Genomic DNA, 24959 nt, shown 5'->3' with positions numbered 1-24959 from the left:
CCACAGTTTTTTCAAAAAGCAGGAAATTTGTATTAACAAGATTCATTAATCGTCATGGGTTAAACGTTGTTAGATGTAGAATTATAAGAAATCAACAAAGATTTCTACTGTTTCCTTTATTGGTAAATTGAAATTTGAAAACATTTTAGTTCTTCTCGAAATATACATTTACAATCAGGATATCCAATATTTCAATGTGACAGAATATGGTACAATCCTAGTTTTAGTCCAAATTTAACATAATGTATTTATGATCTATCCTTCAACCTGAGTTAATGAACAAAACCTGTGGTACCTAACACTACAGGGAGATAACTCTTTAAAATTAGTTAAACATTTTAATCACATTGTATTGTTAAGGAAATATTAAGCTTCTCAATGATCAAAATTAGTGTTTGTCAAACTGCTATGTATCCAAACAATCTTTTCCAAGAGAGTGATTGGTTCATTTGTTTTGAAATTTTGAAATTTTTTTCAAAGGATCAAAGTAAACATTTTGTCAAAATTTTATGAAAATTAAACAAGCCAAATTAATTTTAGCCAAGGTGTTGGGTACCACCTTAGCTATAACATATAGAAGTCTCAGTTAAAACATAATATCACAATATTTACCTGGAAAAATGTGACTATCAAAAATTAATATCTGGTGTAACAGAAATAAATGTATTAAATAAATACTTTTTCAAAAATAAATGCTTAAATGGGATTTTTCAATAAATATGACATACAAAGAGCATGTTCTGTGCTAGTTGTAGGAACAAAAGAAGTTTAGAATATGTGTATTAAGTCGTAAACTTTAACACTCCTATTTTTAGAAAAAACTTTTAAAAATGATTAACAATAATAAACAGATATTTCAGCTAGCAGTGTAAATTCATAAACAAGGAGTTGTTCTTAAAAGAAAACTTAACTTTTACAAATTATACATAAGTGCCCTCAAATCTGGATCTTGTTTAGAAAATAGAGCAGTATCATGTAGACAACCTGCAGTATAAAGGCTTTTACAGCCTGCTGATTTACAAATATCAGACATGAGTAATTTTAACGTTCTTTTTGATACAGTTTTTGCATAATACCATATATTTACTTCGTGTTCAAAAGCAGATGTTATAACTTCTCTGCTCAGACGATTAAACAAAAAAGTTGCATTTGGGTCTGTTTTTCTAATAAGTAAACGAAGCCCTGCAATAGGACAGAAAGCCTTCAAAGGTGATGCACACATGCGCTCCTTTTCTAAATCCTGACAGTTGAAATACTTTAAAGTCTCACGATTAATGACAACATACTCTGTCCCGTCAGCATCCGTGTTAAAGACAAATGAATCTATTTTTAATTCCTTCAGGTTCTCTTTTGTCAAGGAAAGAAAGTTTATCGTAATACAGAACCATACACTTTGTCTTAGTGAGAGAGCAGTACAACTTGACTGATATACATATCTACACAATAATTTCATTTCCTCTTTGTCAATATTTTCCCTGTGTTTGCACCCTGTTAACAAACCCTTCTTTTCAAGAATTTTGATTTTTGCATCTAATAAAGCATTACTCTCCTTGAATGCAGAATCTTTAACAATGTCAAAGTCTCTTTTAATATTTTTAAAATGGCGATTTAATGCAGCTCGAATATTCTTCATTGAATGTTTTGTATAAATGGCTGGATTAGTATCTCTATGGCTTATACTTTCATTTGATTTTGTCATTGGTTTGGTCTCGGCATAAAAATACTTCAACTTTTCATTTAACTCCTCTACAGATACATTTTCTAAATCCGTTTCTTTGCCTGAAGTTTCTTTGCTCCACTCTGAAATGAAAAAAATAATATATACTGATACATAGTTTTCATAAATAAGGCTGTGAATGATGGTTAACTGTTTATATTGCATCCATTTTCGGTCTTGTTTTCTGTGTTGATAATATAATATTTCCTCCTTAAAGTCATATGAAAGTTTCTTGAAATTTTAATGATATCAAAATTATTGAACCAATGCATGCATATACTAAACTAAATCTTCCATGTACATTTTTTATATAATTCACATCTTTAACTTATTGTCGATAAATACTTTTTTATTCAGTTAATGTTGTTCACAAGCTAATTAACTTTCAAGTTTGTTACTAAACAGTTGCGGATCCAGGAATTTTCATAAGTGGCTGCCCCCCCCCCCCTAAATCCGCCTCTGCAGGAGTTTACCAGATTGTGACATTGATGAACTATCAAACAGTGCATTGTGGGAAGCATGACAGAAAAGTGCATTGAAAGAGCAATGCCATTTGTTTATATATTTCCATGCATTCCCATTGGTTAATCAAACTTTTTCTTAACAGTTGTTAAAAGGTTTGTTGTATTAAATTTGTTTTTTAAGAATCTGTTGTTTCTTTCACCTTAAGACTTGTGTTTTACATTCTATCATCACGGTTTTCCTCTCGCTCTTGCACTGTGTAATGGCCAAAGTTATACTGAGAGGTCTCAAAGTCAAGGTCACTGCATACGGGAAATATTGACAAATTTAGTGTCTGGTAAATCAATTATTCAATATGGGTACATTTATGAAGATTTTTTATAATAAAACGGATTTTTTTTTTTTTTTTTAAAGTTTACATTCACTTCTTAAGAGTAAAATTTAACCATTCAAGTATAAAAACACATGTTCAATCTTTTTTTGTATTTGAAGTTTCATATGACTTTTAACAAGAGTGCACACACTGAAATGTCTCGCCTTCTATACTAATCATTGATATTATGTTGATAGTCCTAAGTATAAAGCTAAGCTTTATTACAACTGTCACATAAACTTAACATTAACCAAGATAACTAAACAAAGACCAATGAACCTTGAAAAAGAGGTCCAGGTCAGATGAACCATGCCAGGCAGACAGGTACAGCTAACAATGCTTCTATACAACATATATAGTTGACACATTACTTATAGTTTAAGAAAAATAGACCAAAACACAAAACCTTAACACTGTGCAATGAACCGTGAAAATGAGGTCACGGTTAAATAAAACCTGCTCGACTGACATAAAGATCATAAAATATTTCCATACACCAAATATAGTTGACCTATGGCATATAGCATTAGATAAAAAGACCAAAACTCAAAAACTTAACTTTGACCACTGAACCATGAAAATGAGGTCAAGGTCACTTGACATCTGCCCGCTAGACATGTACACTTAACAATCATTCCATACAACAAATATAGTAGACCTATTGCATATGGTATGAGAAAAACAGACCAAAACACAAAAATTTAACTATAACCACTGAACCATGAAAATGAGGTCAAGGTCAGATGACACCTGCCAGTTGGACATGTACACCTTACAGTCCTTCCATACAGCGAATATACTAGCCCTATTGCTTATAGTATCTGAGATATGGACTTGACCACCAAAACTTAACCTTGTTCACTGATCCATGAAATGAGGTCGAGGTCAAGTGAAAACTGTCTGACAGACACGAGGACCTTACAAGGTACGCACATATCAAATATAGTTATCCTATTACTTATAATAAGAGAGAATTCAACATTACAAAAAATTTGAACTTTTTTTTCAAGTGGTCACTGAACCATGAAAATGAGGTCAAGGACATTGGACATGTGACTGACAGAAACTTCGTAACATGAAGCATCTATATACAAAGTATGAAGCATCCAGGTCTTCCACCTTCTAAAATATAAAGCTTTTAAGAAGTTAGCTAACCCCGCAGCCGCTGCCGGATCACTATCCCTATGTCGAGCTTTCTGCAACTTTTGTTGCAGGCTCGACAATAAAATCTCATGTGAAATAAACATTTTCAGAAATTTAGACTTCAGAAATTGTAAGAAAACTCCACCACAGACCAAAGTCATCAAATGACCATAGACTATATGACCCCTATGGCCTTTAACAATGAGCAAAACCCATACTGCTTAGTACACAATGAAATGATGCCCCCAAATGACAAATGTTAAACAATTCAAAAGTGAAAATTAGCAGCCTTATCTTTGTACACAAATATGATGCATGTATACAGGAACAAAAGAGAACCATTGACCTATCATCTCCAGACTCGGGACAGGTACATAGAATGTGGTTGGGTTAATTAAACATGTTTAATTAATACATATAACAGTATAATTAACAGACAGAAGATTAAGTATACATTTAGTAGGTCAATGAAGCAAGAAATTTAAATCCAACTTATATTTGTAGAGATATATTACTTAGGAAGTTGTACATATATATTATAACACCCCTCTGGTGTATGTTAATATATATATCAAGTAAAACTTTGAGATCATAACATTTCTCAAGATATAGAGTGGACACAATTTCTACCATAGGACATGTGGTTATCAACTGACACCAAAAGATTTTTACCTTGACCTTTGACCTCAGATGTTGTACTTACATTATGACAAAACTCTGTTGTTAGTTAATATACATGTCAAATATAAACTTTGAAATTATAATGATTCTCTCAAGTAATATAGAGCGGACACAGTTTTATGCTATGGACAGACTGACTGATCACTATAGATTGACTCGCCACTAATAAAGCATGAACAGTAGGTCACCGTGGATATTTACTGCTGTACCCCAATTTTTAACATTTTTACCTACAACTAGTATGATCTAGTATATCTGTTAGTTTTACTTACACAGTTGTCAATATAATGGAATTCTATGTGACTGACATACAAGTGAGAGGTTAAACTAGATATAAAACCAGAATTAATCCACCATTTTCTATATACATGACTTAAGGAAATGTCTGCATCAAGTCAGGAATATGACAGTTGTTTTCCATTAGTTTAAGCTTTTGATTTGCCATTAATACTTGATCATTCATAAGGGACTTTCTGTTATAAATTTTCCTTATTTTTTTTAATTATAATTCTTCCTGTATGCCAATTTCCCCCAAAATGCATTTTTACACAAGTTACAAATAATTCCATTACTTATACATAGCAGACAAGGTAGATAACTCATCAACTTTAAGTATTTTTTAAATTTCTATAACTTTTATTTATCAACAATTAAAAAAAAAACATTGTACACATAGTTGATTAAATTTGAGGTATGTCTGTCAAGCATCATCAATGATCATCTAGCTCATCTTTGTCCTGGATCATGTCACTGTATCATGCATGTAGGTGTATTATATTAGATACACAATTGGAGAGCTAATGTTAAACACATAATTGACAAAAGGTTTATTAGTCATAAAACCTTTTAAAAGATGATTGATTGATTGGTTAATTGTTGATTGCTTAATTAACTTCCAGTGGTCCTTAAGATGGAATAACATTTAAGTGTACTGTTGACATTGTCAGAAGACAACCCAAGTTAAATGCTGATATGGAAACAATGTCTGTCCTTCTTCATTAAAATCGCTCTGGGGCAACATTTCAGTCACGGTGGTCTATATTTCATGCCTTAGTTGTAATACGGGTCACTGTTGACGAAAGTAATTCTTGATGCTTAACAGAACAGTAGCAATTGTAACTCCTGATTAAAAATTCAGGCTGTATGTCCTCTCATAAACATTATGTGTTGTAGTTCAAGATCTACAGCATTCATTGCTTGTATAGCAGTTGCTCGCAAACTTTGAGCCGTATATAATTTTGAACATTTTGCATTTCGGCAAATATCAGACGGGTTGGAAAAACATCTGCTTGAAAGAGACAGTGTACCATACATTATTAGATTCCAAATCTAAATTCACAATTACAGTGTTCTGAACACAACGGTTGAAGAGTGACTTAGCTTCTGGGGCTGTTTTCTTTATAAAAAAAATTAAAACTGCAACCGAGCATGATTTATGTCCATGTATTGAGAACAAACGTTCAATGACTGGCCCCTTTTCACTTGTTTCCCCACAATGTACATTATTTTACTGTGTTTTTTTCATTAATAACAACATATTCATCTCCATTCCAATCTTTCAGGAAATCAAAAGAATCTACTAAGAGTTGTTGATGAAATGTAGACCCTCTTGAAATGAAATGAATTACCAAGAAATACCACACTTGGAGTTGTAAGGATACTGGTGTATCTTCTGATATATATAATCACTTATTTTCTTGAGGTCCTCCATTTCAAAAATGTCATTGTGCTGTATAGGATGTGAACGTCCAGTTATGGTCATCATTTCTAGTGTAGAGTCCAGCATATTGTTTCTGTCCCTAAATTCATTATCCCGAACAATATCAATGTTTCTCTGCATGTCCTTTAAATGACGATTTGAAGCTGTGCGAAAAAGTTTGTATATGTATTTTTATGGTACACGTGAAGCCCTTTTTTCTTGATGTTTAGATTTGATTTCAGCATAGAAATGCTTAAGATTGTTGTTGAGATCTTCTTTAGATATGGATTCAAAATCAACCTCTAATCCTGTTGTTTCCACACTCCATTCTAAAAAGACAAAAAAAATACACATTTTAAAAGTTGAAAATAGTACAAAAATAGTAAATTATTACTTTAATTCAGAAACTATTTTTGAAGTTTTTAATATTGCAAAAACTGTGACAGGGTTATATATAATTGCAATAGTTAAAACTCACTTTTTGAAAATTTTCATATGAACTAAACAGGATTTTCCTCAGTATCGCATTTTAGTCTAAAATAACAAAATGGCAATAATAAATGCACGCAATAATTTCTGAATTTACAATATTACATATCAATCTCTAAAACAATTGCAATCCCATGTTGATTATGTAATAAATAACAATTTGGGTACATATCTTATTCTCTTATAAATAAATTCTGATTTCTTTTCAATTGATTTCGATTACTATTGAACTATTCCTTTTTGTTTATAAACCAATCTACTACCTAATTAGCAGGAAATAAAAAACAACAAAAACAGCTTACAATATGCTATGACATTACTTTTGTTTCATCATATTTGGTATTATTTCACCTAGAATATGACTTTTATTATTTTTTACCGTAAAAATGAAGTCAGTGGCAATTATACATCATTTTACATCACTAAAATAAAAAAATTATGTTACAACAAAACATCTATTTTTAAGAAAATTAAGAAAAATAGATATTTTGTTGTAACACAAGAAAAATCTATACAAGATATAAGCCAAAAACTGCATTTGATCACTTAATGTTCTATTTTTAGCCATGTCGGCCATGTTGGTTGGCAGAGAGGGTCATCGGACACAACTTTTAAACTACATCATTGTACATACAATAATGACAATTGTGACCAAGTTTGGTTAAATTTGTCTCAGTTGTTTCAGAGAAGATTATTTTTGTAAGATTAGAAATATTTACGAAAAATTTGTTAAAAATTTACTATAAAGTACAATAACTCCCTAAAGATGAAAGAACATTATCCTTACTGAATGTTTTTTTCTGCGACTTTGTGTTGCCTGGCCTGAATTAATTTGACATGTGAATGAAGAAAAGTGACATTTTAGAAAAAAACGTTTGTTTCTTTGTTGTTTCTCATCAAATCAGTTTCAAACTCAATATTGTTACATTAAAGTATGAAATGATCGTTGCAATATAAATTAATTTACATGACAATACCTATTTTTTGTAATCTTTGACTGAGTGGAACACTGTAAAGCAATGTGGCAGGCAAAGGTGTTTGCTACATTCAGCACAACCATATTTTGTCTGACGCCTTTTTTCCTGTGTCCCTTTAGATACCATGGCATAGCATACATGACACCATGTTTTGTTTCCCAAGTCTGCTGGCAAATGCCTATGTGTTAGTCGGTCTTCAAAATGTTCTACCGGTAGGTTTGATGGGCTCCTCCTACTGTTGCTCCTTGTTGTACACCCTGCAATGAGTTGAGTTGCAACAAATCTAAAAAGGCCATTGATGTAGTTTGCTGGTGATTTGGTGAAATTTGTAAAAGAGTTGAGTGACAACAGATTCAGAAAAATCCAAAAAGGTCATTGATATGTAGTTTGCTGGTGATTTGGTGAAAATTGTAAAAGTTTGTTTCTTTGTTGGTTCTCATTAAATTAGTTTCAAACTCAATATTGTTACATTAAAGTATGAAATGATCGTTGCAATATAAATTAATTTACATGACAATACCTTTTGTTTTGTAATCTTTGACTGAGTGGAACACTGTAAAGCAATGTGGCAGGCAAAGGTGTTTGCTACATTCAGCACAACCATATTTTGTCTGACGCCTTTTTTTCTGTGTACCATTAGCTACCCTGGCCCAGCATATGTGACACCATGTTTTGTTTCCCAAGTCTGCTGGAAAATGCCTATGTTTAAGTCGGACTTCTACATGATCTACTGGTAGGTTTGATGGGCTCCTCCTACTGTTGCTCCTTGTAGTACACCCTGCAATGAGTTGAGTTGCAAGAGATTTAGAAAAATCCAAAGAGGTCATTGATGTAGTTTGCTGGTGATTTGGTAAAATTTGTAAAAGACGTAAGCATTAAACTGGATGTACTGGTCACAGCGGTCAACATCACACACTTGGGTGGTGTGATCCAGAACCATCTTTGGGCATAGGAGTTACTGCCTTTGGAATTCTCACTTCCGTCAATGGTAGAGATCATACAAATTTTTCTTGTCCTTCCATACAGTAGCTGCAATCGCCCACTTTTGCCTAAACTGACTATCTCCTCTCTGTGTTACATTAACAGGTTTCTCTGTCATCAAATCACATGTGTTGCACAAAATGGGGACAGTTTATTTTGTTTGTTGATGCTACCGATCTTTCATTGTACGTATTGTAGTAAATATTAATAGGTATCAATTTCAGTTAGAATAGGTATTCTTTAATTGTGATATGCAAGCATCCTAAAATCTGATCTACTTATTGGCTTAAAAATAGACAAAATTATTTCTATCAAGTGATTGATGATGCCTAAAGGCATCGTTTGGCCTGGCTACGACAATTCCTCAAGGCATCGTCCTGTGTGTGGTTGGCGATGCTGTTTGCCTCGAATGGGTTAAAGGGTCAACTGACCATTTTGGTTACTTGACTTATTTTTAGATGTTACTTTGCTGAACATTATTGCTGTTTACAGTTTATCTCTATCTATAATAATATTCAAGATAATAACCAATAAACAGCTGCGCCATGAGCCCATGATATGCCCGTCGTCTTGTGTGAATATTATGCAATAATCATAAACAGTTTCTGACATACGGTGCAACATCTGAAACCCCCCCCTTTTTTTTAATCTTTAGATTAATATAACTAAGAAGTGTGAAAAGTTTTAAGCAAAACCATAAATTGTTTTCAAGATACGGTGCAACATATGAAACCCCCCCCCCCCCCCCCCCCCTTTTTTTTTTTTACAAACAACTCAATATGAAATTTTGTATTAAAACAAAAAAGTATACAGATCTTAAGATTAATATTTCTAAGAAGTGTGTAAAGTTTTAAGCAATAATCATAAATCCTTTTTAAGATACGGCACGACATGTGAAAAACCCCTCCCCCTTTTTTACAAAATACTCAATAACAAGAGCAGACCTTCTTTGGTGGTCAGACTAACTGGGCGCCCCTTTATGAATATTTCTGGATCCACCACCAATAATTGCTAAAGTTTATGATTACTTCAGTTCAACCACTTATCTTCCATGACTTCTGATGGTTAGAAGAAATTGTCTAAAGGATATTATTAAAAAGATTTTTTTTAAACTACATAATCATCTGGTCTTAATTAAATGAACTGTACATTTCTATTAACTTCGAATATTCCATATTACATGTATACAATATAATATAAAATTATCAAATATCAAATTAAATTAAAGTGCACAATTTTAGCATTTCCAATAGTTATTGATACATGTACATACAACTGAAATCCATCTTTTTTTCAATTATTTCATTTTCTTGATCTTAGCTTTAGGTTATAAAATATCATATGAATAAAAGAAGATGTGGGACATATGTGAGAGTCATAACATGCCCCATCGGCACTATCATTTTCTGTGTTCATTGGACCGTGTAAATGGGGGAAAATCTCTAATTTGGCATTAAAATTAGAAAGATCATATCATAGGAAACATGTGTACTAAGTTGCAAGTTGATTGGACTTCAACTTCATCAAAAACTACCTCAACCAAAAACTTTAACCTGAAGCGGGACAGACAAACGGACGGGTGAACAAACAGTCTAATTTTAATATAACTTTTAAAATGACAAGGAAGTTTATCTAAATACACTATATCATTGTATATTTAAACTAAAAAGTAGCGGCATTAAAATGTCTGGAAAATATTATAGCTACAGCTATCAAGCCAGTCGAAGGTCGTAGCAAGAAGGGTTAAATTAGAATATGAATGCAATATTTATGACAATAACATCCAAAGCACATAAGTATATATCTATAATTTTGCTAAAACTTGTATATAACTTGGATTGTCTCCCTTATATTTAAAACAGAATACATCTTCAAAAGCAAAAGTATTTGCCATGAATCAAATATTGTTATTTGTTGACTTCTTCAAGTAGATAAGTTACCAAAATTGGCTATCTTCATGGATATCTAGACCCATGAACAAATATAGTCAAACTTGCTGAAGAGACCACTAATTTTAGATTCCTCTGTCATGCATGTCATGTCTGCAGTAGATCATTTCATATAGATTGAACCCGTATTAAAAGACCACCGGTCTTAAGAGACCACTTTTTTGCTCTCCCTTAAGTGGTCTCTTAAAACAGGTTTGACTGTACATAAAGATCAAGCATCATTTAGAAATGGAGACAACATTATTACATGATTATTTATAGGCATGTTTTGTCATATGAATTAAAATATTAGAGCCTCAAAGAAAAGAAATAATCTTTATTTACTTTCTAATGCAACCAATTAAAACCACTCATACTGAGAAAAAACTTACATAAGAGGAAAATATATCATTACTGGTAGATAGCTCAGGTCCTTTTAAGTTCTCTGTAAAGTTTTTATGTCATAGGAGAAGTCAAATACAATGTTTTCATGCAGTTCAATGAAGTGCGTAAATTGACTTAAACATTGTAACAGTTACGCAAGCTATTTAGGCCATCATTTTCTGACTTAGACATACATGTATCCAAAGTCGTACACATAATTTTATCATGATACATGTCCATAGTTTGACTATAAGTCAGAATTCAAAGCACAAATAAGAATTGTTTAACTCTGAACTCTGACTGAATAATAAAACAAGAATGTGTCCATGGTACACCAGGTGCGGATCCAGAGGGGGGGTTCTGGGGGTTGGAACCCCCCTTTTTTTTTGGACGATCAATGCATTTGAATGGGGACATGTAATTGGAACCCCCCCCCCCCCCCCTTTTTTAAAATAACTGGATCCGCCCCTGTACACGGATGCCCAACTGGCACTATCATTTTCTATGTTCAGTGGACCGTGAAATTGGGGTCAAAACGCTAGTTTGGCATTAAAATTAGAAACATCATATCAAAGGGAACATGTGTACAAAGTTTCAAGTTGATAAAAACTACCTTGACCAAAATCTTTAACCTGAAACTTGCACTATCATTTTCTATGTTGATCAGTGGACCATGAAATTGGGATCAAAAATATAATTTAGAATTTAGATTAGTAACCATATATCATAGGGAACGGGGCCGTAGTGATAGTCTGACTCTTCGATAGTCCGACAGTTTGATGGTCCGACAGTTCGATGGTCCTACGGTTCGATGATCTGACAGTTCAATAGTCCGACAGTTTGATGGTCCGACAGTTTGATGGTCCTACGGTTTGATGATCTGACAGTTCAATAGTCCAACAGTTCGATAGTCTGACAGTTTAGTGGTATTTCTGCTTCATATGCATGTATGTGAGTCAGAAGTCATGTACCGGAATTGAGTACTGGGTATATATGATGAAAGTATCATGAACTGATTTAAAAGTAAAAAGATCCTACCTACCAACTGGAGGAAAAGCTGAACATGACTTCAGGTCACTTGTGTGGTTTTTTTTAGGCCTCCATTAGTCAGTTCTGGTCACACATGACTGTTTTCACGTATTCACAGTACTAATTTGACTGACTAGTTAGTGCTGCCCCTGGCTTACAAATGCTGCACTATTTCTTTTTTAAGATGATTGTTTCTTAGATGTTCAAGGCATCATTTGTAAGCCAGAGTTAAAATTGGCTCTTTGGTTTCAGACGACAAAATCTTTAAGTTACTTCCTAAAGGGTCCAATATTACTAAGTTCACTGTGGCAGCCATCTTGGCCGGCGGTCCGGATCATTGAACTCAATACTGAAACAGGACCACCCAAGGACCATTGCTGCCAAGTATGGTTCCATTTTGCTAAGTTGTTTCAGACAATGAAATATGTAAGTGAGTTTCTCATAGGGTCCTATGTTATGCTTGTGTCACACATTGGCGTATAGACTGGCATGCACCCACCAGAGAAAATTGACAAAGTCCGTACACTTTAGTTGCACGCCAGAGGAATGCTATGCAATCGTTAAACGCGCATTGCATAATAACGGCATCACACATCAGCGTATAGCTCCGACGTACGCCGGGCGAGGTAAAAAATTATGTACGCTGCCAATACGCTAGTTATTTTGGATGCATTGAATTTGTCAATTATATCTGTATCGTGTGTACAAAGAGCTTTAAGAGTGTATTGAGCGTACAAGAAGCGTACATAAGTGTGTATCAGGCGTTCAAGTAAGGGTATGTAAGCGTATTAATGGTGTTTGTCTAACGTAGATGGAATGCACGGTACAAAGGAAAAAATGTCCCTTGATTGTATTTGAGACCCGTCCCTGTCGTATCTTGGACGTTCTATTATTGGGTATTTGTTACAAACACACCCACAAACATTTAATTTAAAGATCTTGAAGCGTATACAAAGTGCCCGAAATGTGTCTCAAACTTATCTGTAGCATTTTCAACGCGCATGTAGCGTATGTTTAATGTGCGTGTAGCGTACGGGTACACACTAGATACACGCTAGAGCTGCATAAAAATTTCCTCGAGATGTAGTGTTCACCAAGCATATACCTTTTTATTTCGACGTACTTCAAACTTATGCAACATGCGTTTAACGATTGCTTAGCGTTCCTCTGGCGTGCAACTAACATATTTATTTACTGACTTTGTCAATTTCTCTGTACGTTTGGTACAAGGTGGTCTGAACGCCAATGTGTGACGCCGGCATAACAAACACCCCATAATTAAACGTCCCAGACACGCTGAAAGCACAGATAATCGTCTCGGATCAACTGGATCAACCAAAGTTTCGTCCTAATTGGCCCACTGGTTTCAGACAAGAAGATCTTTATGTGAATTTTCCATAGGATCCTAGTATGTTTAGCGAAGTTCAGCTGTGGTGGACATCTTTTCAGAGACATAGTTTTCGGAAGGGGACCAGCCAAGCACAGGCACTTGTCTCATATATACCTTAATATAACACAAGGTACTTAACATAAATTTTTGAAAAATGTCACCCAGTCGCGAAATTCTGTTTTATTTTGATTTCTCGGTTGCCAAACCTACTTAAACTTATTATGCCATTAATCTAAATTGATTTATCTACACAATGGTGTGGGGGAGATTATCTATGAAATAAGTTAAAAACAATAAAGGAGATTCAGTTTTGGAAAAGTTAGGTCAAAAGCCAGTTAGAAAGTCTAGTGCCTGTGATTAGTCTATATCATATCTGGTTGTATATGTCGGACTATCGGACCATCGGACAATAGAACTGTCTGACTGTTAAACCGTCGGACTATAGAACTGTCGACTATAGAACTGTTGGACTGTCGAGCGGACCCCATAGGGAACATGTGTACTAAGTTTCAAGTTGATTGGATTTAAACTTCATTAAAAAATTGCCTTGACTAAAAATTTAACCTGAAGCAGGACAGACCGACAGAAGGACAAACGAACAAACGAACAACAAACAGACAGAAGAACAGACCCACAGACCAGAAAACAAAAAGCCCCTCTACTATTGTAGGTGGGGCATGAAAATTCTTACTTGGGATAGTATTCAGCATTAAAAAAAGTAAAAAGCTTTTTTAGATTACCTTGAAACATTTTTACACCCCATTTAGTGTTGGATTGCGTAGATTTGGATTCAAAATTTGCTTCTTGTAACTCCTCCATGTCTTCATCAGTCATTCTTAGGAATCGTCCACGCTTTTTTTTTGGTGGTTGGTCATCTTCATTATTCTTTTCTATCTCCGAAAGTAGCTCCTCCATAGAAGGTGGTTGTACACGCTCAGGTGACTTACATGGTTGTGGACTCAATGCTTCTAACTTAACTGATTGCTGATCACATTGTTTTAATTCACTATCTATCTGTAAAGCAGCAGTATTTTGAATGTTTCCTTGCGCATTAACCAGAGTTAAATTTGAATGATTTGGTTGATCGATTGCCTGTAGCGTCATTTGTAGCTGAGGTACCGGTAATTGATTACCAGTAGTCGTACAGGTAGGTGCATTTTTTGAACCTGGCATAACTGATATCAAAGGAAAACGTCTGATTATTGTTGAATTCTTATCTATTGGCAGGAATCTAATAAGATACGGCTGTGTTCCTGCCATGGGTGACTTAGCTGGGGCTGGGGCTCTAGGTCTTTTATTGGCAGACTGAATGGGAACAGGAAATTGCATTGTAGGCGCTGAAGACACTTTTGCCGGCATAACAAAAGGAGCATGAATGGCAGACGTCAAAGGTCCTATAATATATGGTGTGGTACATGCAACAGGAATAGCTTGTGACTGATTAACATTAGATAAAGGTACTGACATAATAGAAGGCAAAGGTTCCGTTGTAATTGGAAAATCCTCAATTGGTTCTTGTTTGACTTTACATATCAGCTCTGAATCTTCTTGTTCTGTGGTATTTGGACAGTCCTCAATTGGTTCTTGTTTGACTTTACATATCAGCTCTGAATTTTCTTGTGATTGAACTATAAACATTGATACGTCTGAAATACAAAAGCATTATTTCTTTTAGACAAAATCAATCAGATAAATTGGAACAAAAACCATGCTTCATGTGCATAATGATTCTATGTACATGTACTATACAGCATGTACAGTATGAGCTTTGCTCATTGTAGAAAGCTGTACAGTCATGACAGTGACCTAGCTATAGTTGTCACATGGTTGTTAGTTTCTGTGTCATTTGGTTTCTTGTGGAGAGTTATCTCATTGACAATCATACCACATCTTTTTTATATTAATTATATTAAAAGAATCATTGCAATTGACAGACCTTTAATCAAGATTTATTTTCAGATTGTCAGTTAACAAACTTTCTGACATGTTTGAAAATGTTTGACATACAGTAGTTACAATGAAAAATAACCCACAGAATCTTTTCACAAAAAGTATAAAATGTGAGCTCTTACCTTTACTTCCCTTAACTTTGTTTCCATTTTCTCTCTCAATTTTTTCACTTTGAACATCTTTTGTCATTTCCTTATCAACCATAACTTTTTTCTTCGCACCATGCTCATCAAACTGTATCCCTGTTGGACCACGTGCAATATACACATCACCTAGTGATGAAATATCACAAGTTAATGTTTTTAAATCAGGATTTAAGGAAATATTAAGGTCCAGATCCCTCCCACCACTACTGTGACATAGGTTAATATAAACTAAGCTTTCATTCTCACTGAGATCTATTTTTAAATTTTCGAGACTTTTATCATAGGCACTGGTGGCACTGTTTTTAACTTTTCTCAGCAAGCTCAGTGTTTCTTTTAAAGTTATGACAGCCTGATTAACTTCCCCAAGTTTATTAATAACAGATAGAATATTATCCCTTTGTTCTTCTTCTAATGACCGAAGCTCTTGATGGAATGCCTGTTCAATTTTATCCAAAAACGTATCGAGATCCTTTCTAAAAGCTTTGATTTCAGTATAGCAGTTATTTTTTTGTTCCTGCAATCTTCTAAGATTCTCCCTTCTGTTGAGACTAAATTTGTTAGTATTTGCTTCCAAAGTTAATAACCTCCGTTCTATATTCACTAAGTCCAATGGATCAACTGCAGATGCCATTTTATAAAATTTATTATTTTGCTATCCTGTCATGCCTGTTGTATTTCTTTGTAACCTGAAAAATAATATATAAAATGTTTAAAGTTCCATTGTACATCTTTGACCCACAATATTATCACATTGTCATTTGTTGCTGTACATATACATGTACATGTATTTGGTTTTTTTGTTTTTGTACATGAATTTAAATCATGCCATTAGCATGATTAGTTTTAATAAGATTTGCTTTCAATTTCCTATTCCATAGCCTTTTATCATGTTTATAGATTGCAAGGCAGTTGTTTTTCTATTTGTTGACAGTCGTAATATTACACCAACTTAAAGTTTCTTATTTCTAAGTTATTTGTTCTCTGGTAAAGATAATTTTCATTGGCAATCATCCCCATCTTATTTTTAAATTTACTTAGGGAATCCACATAAAAACTAGGATTGGTGGTGATCCTTCAGAATCAATAAATGCTGGCCATGGTAAATTGTCTACCGTTGTAATTAATTACCTGTTTTACATTGAATCATCAAATACATGTACCACTGATCATGCTGATGTGCTGTAAATGTGAATCCCATTGTCTGCACTACAATGTACATGGATATTATTAAAAGACAAAGTTTCTGAATCAAGATTGATATTGATGTTACCATGATGTAGTAGCAATTTTCAGAATAAGTAAAGGCAATTTAAATAGTTATTCTTCGTATTAGGGTAAAAATGCCCTTTAATGTCAGGCATCAAATAGTCATTTCAGCCTACTGTGAGCTAAAATTTTACAGTCATTTATCAAAATATACTTATTGTGATTCATCAGAGGTCTCAAAAATTATGTGATTTGTCAAAATCTATCTATTTTTTTATAATCTTAAAAGAAAGTATACATTTTTTCACATGTACCAAAATTTACATTTAATGTCATTGGGCAAGATCTTATACATTTATTCCTCATAAAGGTACTCCAATTACCACCTTCTAGTATATACATGTACACAAAATTTGTACTGAGTGATTCATTGTCTATATCATGTATATAAAACATGTAAAATGAGACATACAAAAAAGCTTTAGGAAATGCAAGTATCCATAATGAAATCGATTGCTTTGCCAAGCAAAGCTGTATAAGACAGCAGAGGTCCAAACCTGAAAAGTTCAAACTGTTGGTTTCTTCTATAGCCATGCATGGTAGCATTGGTTTTAATTTTGTTATGTCTGGGTCTTTTTTCAATTGTACATATAGTTCCTGTGAACATGGTGGATACACGTGCACTGGGACATAGTCTGATTAATCATTAGCATCCCATATGTCTGACAAAGGCTGTTTTAAGCTTTTGCAAGGGTTGTACTGGGGGTACTTTCAAGATCAAAAATGGCAAAAATTCACGTCAAATGACGTTTTACAGTTAATTCTTGGCCCACTTGATGATAAAATGTATACTTTGTTATATACCTTTGTTTTTTCCAAAAACAAAGGTATATATAACAATAATTATTTGAGACCTCTGACAAATGAAAATAATGAGTAGGATATTTTGACAAATAAGGTACAATTTTAACCAATTTGATTCAGTAGTAGCCGAAAATGACTGTTTGACGTCATAATAGAAAATATGTGGCACCACAATGGAAAAGTGATTGTTCATGTTGTATGACGTCAAAAGTCCAAGTGAGTCAGATTCTAAGGTCATGCAGTTTGGATTTCCACTTGTCCTGCTTGAACTATTGACGTCATACAACAATAACTTTTCCATTGAGGCGTCAAATATTTTGTATTATGACGTCAAAATTTTACAGAAACCTGTGTGATGTCCAGAAATGGCGGACAAATAGTGATAAGGTGTATTGGGGGTCATAAACCATGGACTGCTAGAAGTGAAATAATGCAACCTACTGAGTCATATTAGATAACAGGTGGTCATCATACATAAATGCAGAGATAAATGAAAAATGAACAAATTGATACCCGATTTATATAATTCCAAGGCTGTTAGTTGGCACCAGAAGCGACGAAGCAGCGCAACTATTTTGGACGGGCAAATATCCACTTTTTGATGTGGGACAAGCTCTGATGTCCCACTGCCCCAGCTTGACTGGCAAACCAGCCGTTGGACGTCAGAGTATTATCTCGGACTAGTCTTCCCATGGACAGGTTGGGAACAAACCCCCTGTATGGAGATTATACCTGTATAGAGGGAAAATCCTTCTTTAGCCCTCTATAGAGGGGTACTTTTGTTTAGACTGGATTTAAATCAAAATAAGGCAGAATGGCATTTTCTACTTATTATGGCAGTAACCTGCAACATTTGATGCACCAATTGATGTACTTAATTTACTATGCACATGCCCAGTTTGCTGCTTATCTGACTAAATATATACAATCTATTGTTCACCATGATTGAAAGCTGTGATGATCAGGTAAATTCTACTCAGTTTTGCCTCACTGAACAGAATTTCTATTGTTAGATCTATTTAACTTGAAATTTACGTCTCGGTTATTGTATAGAAAGGTATATACATTGTACTATGAAAATTAGAGCGAGGGGCTTTGCCCCAAGCTCTTATTTTCATAGTATATACCTTTCTATACAATATCCAATTTAGCACATATTTACAACTTGAGTAATCCTGTAATTAGTCTATTGATATGTTTTGGCTGACTGGATGTAGCTCATTTACGTAGTTCTGTAAATCTACTCACTATAATATCATTGTAAAATGGGATTTCAAAGGCCCTTGACTTTAGAATGTAAAGAAGGTAGCTGCTGGTGTTAGTATGTTTATTGATATGAACGAAGCGTTGTTTTACTATACATGTACTTATTTACATGGTAAGATGACAAAATGAATTGACCAAGAGCAGACAATTCTTAAATTGCAGTGAAAGCTTTACATTCTTGAAAACATTTTTTTAATTTCACATAAAACCTAAAACTATCTTAATACAAACAGTTGGATCCCCCTCCCACATCTTTGGTTGAAACAACTTTTAAAAATGGCTGGATCTGCCCCTGGTATGTACCCAGAGGTAGTCTAGTGGATAGTTTATATGCATGAAATATTTGTCACTGGACATTAGGCAACCAATTATCGACCAATTTATGACTAAATATATCAAATTGCTTTATTAATAATTTCCCTACAAAAGATTCATGGTTGACTCTTTTTGTGTACAAAAGTAATTGCATGGAAGATAAAGGATTACAAATTTTAGATTGAGTTGTACTTTAATCAAGGTATAAAGCACCATTATTATTACTCTTTATTTAAATGAAAGAAACTCTTTTAATTGTAAAAACAAAATTTAGATCAAAAGATTGATTAGTAGGATGTTAAAAATCTTTTTGAAAACTAATTACAAACTCTTTAGTTAAATTTGGAACACATCATTTATTTCAACATAGCCAGTAGCAATTTTTGTTCTAATATCTTGATTACATTTACAATGAAATCTTACCCATGTGGTCATTCATGCGTAGTTACTTAGTACACGGAAAAAGTATGTACTATGAAAATTAGAAGGCAAATTCAAGCAATTTGATTGGACGAGAAGTTGTAAGTATGTGCTAAAGGTCAACTATTCCTTTTGTTGTTGATCATGTGTTCAGATAGGTATACAATAGATTGCAAGTTTTGTCACTTTAGCAGAAAACTGGTCATTCCAATTTTTAGTAAAGTGCATATGGACCATAATTTGGTATTCGGCCTTTGGTTTCTTTTTGTATCCTTTTTAGCTCACCTGGCCCGAAGGGCCAAGTGAGCTTTTCTTACCACTTGGCGTCCGTCGTCCGTCGTCGTCCGGCGTCGTCGTCCGTCGTCGTCGTCGTTAACAATTTACATTTTGAACTTCTTCTAGAGAACCACTGAATGGAATGAAACCAAACATGGCATGAATGTTCCTTATGAGGTGCTAACCAAGTGTTGTTACTTTGTTGCCGATCCATCATCCAAGATGGCCGCCAGCCGGGGACTTAGTTTAACATAGGACCCTATGGGAAATGCATACAAATGACTTCTTTTAGAGAACCACTGAATGGAATAAAACCAAACATAGCATGAATGTTCCTTATGGGGTGCTGACCAAGTGTTGTTACTTTGTAGCCGATCCATCATCCAAGATGGCCGCCAGCGGGGGACTTAGTTTAACATAGGACCCTATGGGAAATGCATACAAATGACTTCTTCTAGAGAACCACTAAATGGAATGAAACCAAACATAGCATGAATGTTCCTTATGGAGTGCTGACCAAGTGTTGTTACTTTGTAGCCGATCCATCATCCAAGATGGCCGCCAGCGGGGGACTTAGTTTAACATAGGACCCTATGGGAAATGCATATAAATGACTTCTTTTAGAGAACCACTGAATGGAATGAAATCAAACATGGCATGAATGTTCCTTATGAGGTGCTGACCAAGTGTTGTTACTTTGTTGCTGATCCATCATCCAAGATGGCTGCCAGCCGTGGACTTAGTTTAACATAGGACCCTATGGGAAATGCATACAAATGACTTCTTTTAGAGAACCACTGAATGGAATAAAACCAAACATAGCATGAATGTTCCTTATAGGGTGCTGACCAAGTGTTGTTACTTTGTAGCCGATCCATCATCCAAGATGGCCGCCAGCATGGGACTTAGTTTAACATAGGACCCTATGGGAAATGCATACAAATGACTTCTTTTAGAGAACCACTGAATGGAATTAAATCAAACATGGCATGAATGTTCCTTATGTGGTGCTGACCAAGTGTTGTTACTTTGTAGCCGATCCATTATCCAAGATGGCCGCCAGCAGGGGACTTAGTTTAACATAGGACCCTATGGGAAATGCATACAAATGACTTCTTTTAGAGAACCACTGAATGGAATAAAAGCAAACATGGCATGAATGTTCCTTATGAGGTGCTGACCAAGTGTTGTTACTTTGTAGCCGATCCGTCATCCAAGATGGCCACCAGTGGGGGACTTTTGAATGAAATTAAAGATGTTCCTTTCCTTATAAATGAGGTTGTGTTGTCACTTTTAGCCAAATTTTATATTTTTTTATATGATTTCAAAAACCCAAGTAGAATCAGGTGAGCGATACAGGCTCTTGAGAGCCTCTAGTTTATACATGTTATAAGTTCTAAAACTTTAACTTTTATTCTGTGGGTTGTGTTGATGTTAGAATAGTATTAATGGAACAATTGAGTTTTTCGAGAAAAAATTAATACATTTTAATTCACCGTTTACGTGACAGGAAACAAAACAGGAAACCAATCTTTATTTTCTTTATTTTGCACAATATATTTCAAAAGACATAAATGAACACCATTACTAGTGTTACTTGCTTCATGTTAATATTCAAAATCTATTTTCAATGTTAAATTAAAGTTTTTTTTAAACGCGACAGGAAACCATAAGAAACCGAAAGCATTTTTTTAGTTTTATTTTATTGCAAAATCTGCTTAAAATGATCTGAACAGTATACTTTTTCTTAAAATCCATCTTAAATGTAACAGTATTATAAAACTCCTAAATATGTGCTTGTTTTGAAAACAATTAGTACAATTTATTCAGGAATTTCCGTATTTTCTTCATTGATACAGGATACCATAATTGTTGTATCTTGATGTTTTAGCCAAAAAAATGTATTTATATTTGGTTTTGAAATTCCAGTTATATACAATTTATTCCAAATCATTGGTAATGTAAAATTCTTTAAATCCAGTAAAGAAAACAACTTTTAACTTGGAATTAGCATCTTTAAAATAGGCACCATGTGATATTTGTGACCTGTACACCATCTACATGGTTTCCACATTTTAACCTACTTTAGTGGGCTAAAATCAATAAAGTACTTCCTTTCAAGTCATGCATGGTAAAAGTTTACTTTTCCTTTGACAAGTTTATTGCGTTTCTGATAAGTGTTTGCAGAACATGAATAAAAAAAATCAATTAAAAATTGTGACAAAGATACCAACTTTGTACATTCCAAGTGTAACGGTACATTAACATGTATTTTTTATTAAATTATCTTTATTCACCTAAAATATCCAGTAATATTTACTGTTGAAGCTAAATCAATCCAACGAACATCGGCACCATGATAGGAGACGTAATTTCGATTGAATTTTCCAAGGACCCTTTACATCGTTATTGGGAAACGAAGTGTGTTAAAACGTCGGTCAAATCTGAAATCGATTTTTTCAAGTCATTGGGCATTTATTTTCACACAAGATCGTATGTAACATTATGCACATAGGAAAAATAATAGACCCCCGGCGCAATCTCTTTGAAAATTGTATTTTCCTTTTTTAAACAAGACGAAACAAGCCTACAGATTATGTTTGCTTACATCCCGTTGGAAACAAATACAATGTTTAGACCTAGTATTTCATATATCCGGCTGTAAGGGCGTGATCACATGTTAGTCACATGTTTCACGTATGACGTGAAATGATTAGAACTTAACGACAAATACAATTTTAATAAATAAATGGACTTCTGTTTCGTGTGAAATGTAACGCATAACGATAACGTCATTTTCTAACTTAATTATTACGAAGAACAAAACAAGAATGTAAATTATCTCTGATTTACCTGTTTGAACATCTCGCGAGAGTTCGTATTTGCATATTGTTGCAAAGAATTCTTTTACAACAAAGCAGATTAAACCATCTAAAATGTGCGTTACGAAATGGGAAACCAAAATAACGACAGTGTTCTTACACCTGCTACAGAAATACTTATAGTTCTCGGCATTTTCTTCTCACTATTCTTATTGGTCGATGTTCTTTGTTATTTTAAAGCAAAAATTACGAATTTGCCGGTGACGATTATCTATAAATTAGTCAGCGTTATGCACTTCGGACGCGAAAAGTAACGCGAGAAACGACACACAAATACGGTCGTATAATCTTTGAAATTTGTTAATTTCAATTTTTTTTCTAGGGAAGAGTAGCATACACTTGTATGTTGATAAAAATAATGGCATCTTTGGATGTAGTTACAACTTTTCTTACAGTAATTCACATTTTATCACTTTTCTATAGTTATAGGAAACGGAGCCCAATAGCAAATTATGGTCCATATGTTGATGCATATAATTCTAGAGATTATAGCCAATATACCTAGAAAATGCCATTCTGTCCTAATTTGCTTTAAATCCAGTGTAAACAAAAATAACCCTCTATAGAGAGATAATTTTATCCCTCTAAAGAAGGATTATCCTTCTACACAGGTATAATCACCATACAGGGGGTTTGTTCCCAACCTGATGGATAGAAACAAGTGCTTGTAATTATGAAAGCATAGTACTCAGAAGTAGACAAATTTACCATTAATGCACAGTGAATCATTCTAATATGACGTGCTTCTTTAGCTTTGTAAACAACACTGTGATAAAATTTTCTATAAAATATACTTAGCGCAGACTCAGAGATATACATAATAATGGCTGTTACAATATACTTCCAACGTAAATCTACATGTATTGGAACCTATTTGCAGACCCTTTGCCGATTTTATTGTTTTAAAAAGTGCAATTAAAAAAAGACAAAATAACTTTTATTCTTATTCATATGCATAATAAAAAGAAGTAATGCACAAGAGCTCGGGGAAATCCACAAAATAAAAATAAAATGAAATTCCGCGAAAGTCTATTAATCTTTATGGCACATTTAAGTCATTTCAAAACATGACGTCATACAAATGAAACCGCTAAAATTAAAAGATTTCTGTTACGTGAACCATCGGAATTCGTATGATATTGTATTAAAACTGATTTTTGAGGTAGGGTTTGTTTTATTTTCTATGTTATTGCATTATTCACATATTAACTCATTTCAGCAAGTCAACATGGCGGTCCTTAGTTACAAAATGTCAACTTTTGATTTGTGACGGAAGCTTACGAGAAAAACATGGCAAATGTTGGGTTTGAGAATTTAAAGAATTAAAAAGTTTTTTTCTAGCAGTTATTCACGAAATAACCTACGCAAGCTACATATTTATAAAGATATTTGAGCTTTATCTAACAGTAACAGGGAGTAAAAAAGAACAGCCACACAGACAGCATACCCACCCTCGCTTCAGTTTTTTAATGACCGTATTTGTCCTATTAGAATCGAAATAATTCATGGAAGCCATAGATTGTTGGAGATTTACACATGGCCTGTGCCGTGATATTCGTTAATTTTATCCCTCGCTAACGCTCAGGATAAAATTCGAATATCACGGCCCAGGCCATGTGTAAATTTCCAACAATCTATGGCTTCCATGAATTATTTCTTAATTATATATTTTAATATCTATGTTATATTTCTGATTTTAATGAGATTGCAGTTTTTAAATTTACCTTTTCATTCTGCTACTTTGTTGGGTTTTTTTTCCTTTTTTTAACAATCTGGTATCAACAATACGGAAGAATAAAAGAGACAAGAAAGTCATCTAATGCTTGGGTACCAGTCCCAAAGTAATTAAACCACGGATAAAATCGGACAGCTCTGCTAATTTCCCGGAAATCTGAAAACATATCCAATAATTATATACTCATTAAAAAAATCTTTTGAGACTCAAGCATTTCTAATTTGACATGAAAACCATATGTTGACAAAATTAAAACATATACAAGTCAGTATACCGTTCACTCACTTATGACCCTACATGCATAAGCATAAAACACATCAAAAGACTTATTTAAAGTCGGTTATACCAGAGACATATATAATACCAAGGCCGTAGCTATAGGCATCTAGCTCCCAGGTAGCACAAAACATTTTCAAAACATTTTTATAAGGTTGTATAAATGTCTTATCAAAACGTTGTCAAACAAATATTTTCGTGATGTTATGTGAATATTTTTTCTTTGATTTTTAAAACATTTATTTAAAACATTTTTTGAAAATATTTTTACAATGATGTAAGAATATTCATAAAAATGTTTTCGATAATATTTTTTAAGATATTTTGTATGAATGTTTTATAAATGTTCAGAAGATATGTATAGGTTCTA

The 24959-nt window shown here is 33.8% G+C and overlaps 1 protein-coding gene across 4 annotated transcripts; it reads right to left on the bottom strand.

The window, feature by feature from the left end:
* Positions 1-101: 101 nt before the first annotated feature.
* Positions 102-24436, bottom strand: LOC139489745 (uncharacterized). 4 transcript variants are annotated; one of them, XM_071276513.1, is made up of 7 exons: positions 24303-24411; positions 16478-16555; positions 15326-16035; positions 13994-14899; positions 8062-8319; positions 7542-7798; positions 4992-6404 (listed from the first exon to the last, which is right to left on the bottom strand). In XM_071276513.1, exons 3-6 carry the CDS (start codon positions 15978-15980, stop codon positions 7542-7544), a joined length of 2076 nt encoding a protein of 691 aa, XP_071132614.1. In that variant the 5' UTR covers positions 15981-16035; positions 16478-16555; positions 24303-24411; the 3' UTR covers positions 4992-6404. The 4 variants fall into 4 exon arrangements, with proteins under 4 accessions (XP_071132612.1, XP_071132613.1, XP_071132614.1 ...); XM_071276514.1 differs by lacking the exon at positions 16478-16555 and having other exon boundaries at positions 24303-24436; XM_071276511.1 differs by lacking the exons at positions 4992-6404; positions 7542-7798; positions 8062-8319 and adding an exon at positions 102-1800.
* Positions 24437-24959: the final 523 nt, after the last annotated feature.

The sequence above is a fragment of the Mytilus edulis genome, chromosome 9, assembly GCF_963676685.1.
Source record: "Mytilus edulis chromosome 9, xbMytEdul2.2, whole genome shotgun sequence".
Taxonomy (NCBI): domain Eukaryota; kingdom Metazoa; phylum Mollusca; class Bivalvia; order Mytilida; family Mytilidae; genus Mytilus; species Mytilus edulis.
The sequence above is the reverse complement of the archived record's forward strand: the minus strand, read 5'-3'. Positions and strand labels throughout refer to the sequence as shown.

What these genes read in the sequence shown, in the direction of transcription:
- LOC139489745 (XM_071276512.1), bottom strand. Translation starts at nt 15,980, where the DNA reads ATGGCATCTGCAGTTGATCCATTGGACTTAGTGAATATAGAACGGAGG. An exon ending in CAAAGTTAAGGGAAGTAAAG is followed by an intron (nt 14,900 to 15,325) that starts GTAAGAGCTCAC and finishes TTTGTATTTCAG; the next exon opens with ACGTATCAATGTTTATAGTT. An exon ending in GGGTGTAAAAATGTTTCAAG is followed by an intron (nt 1,801 to 13,993) that starts GTAATCTAAAAA and finishes TTTTCATTTCAG; the next exon opens with AGTGGAGCAAAGAAACTTCA.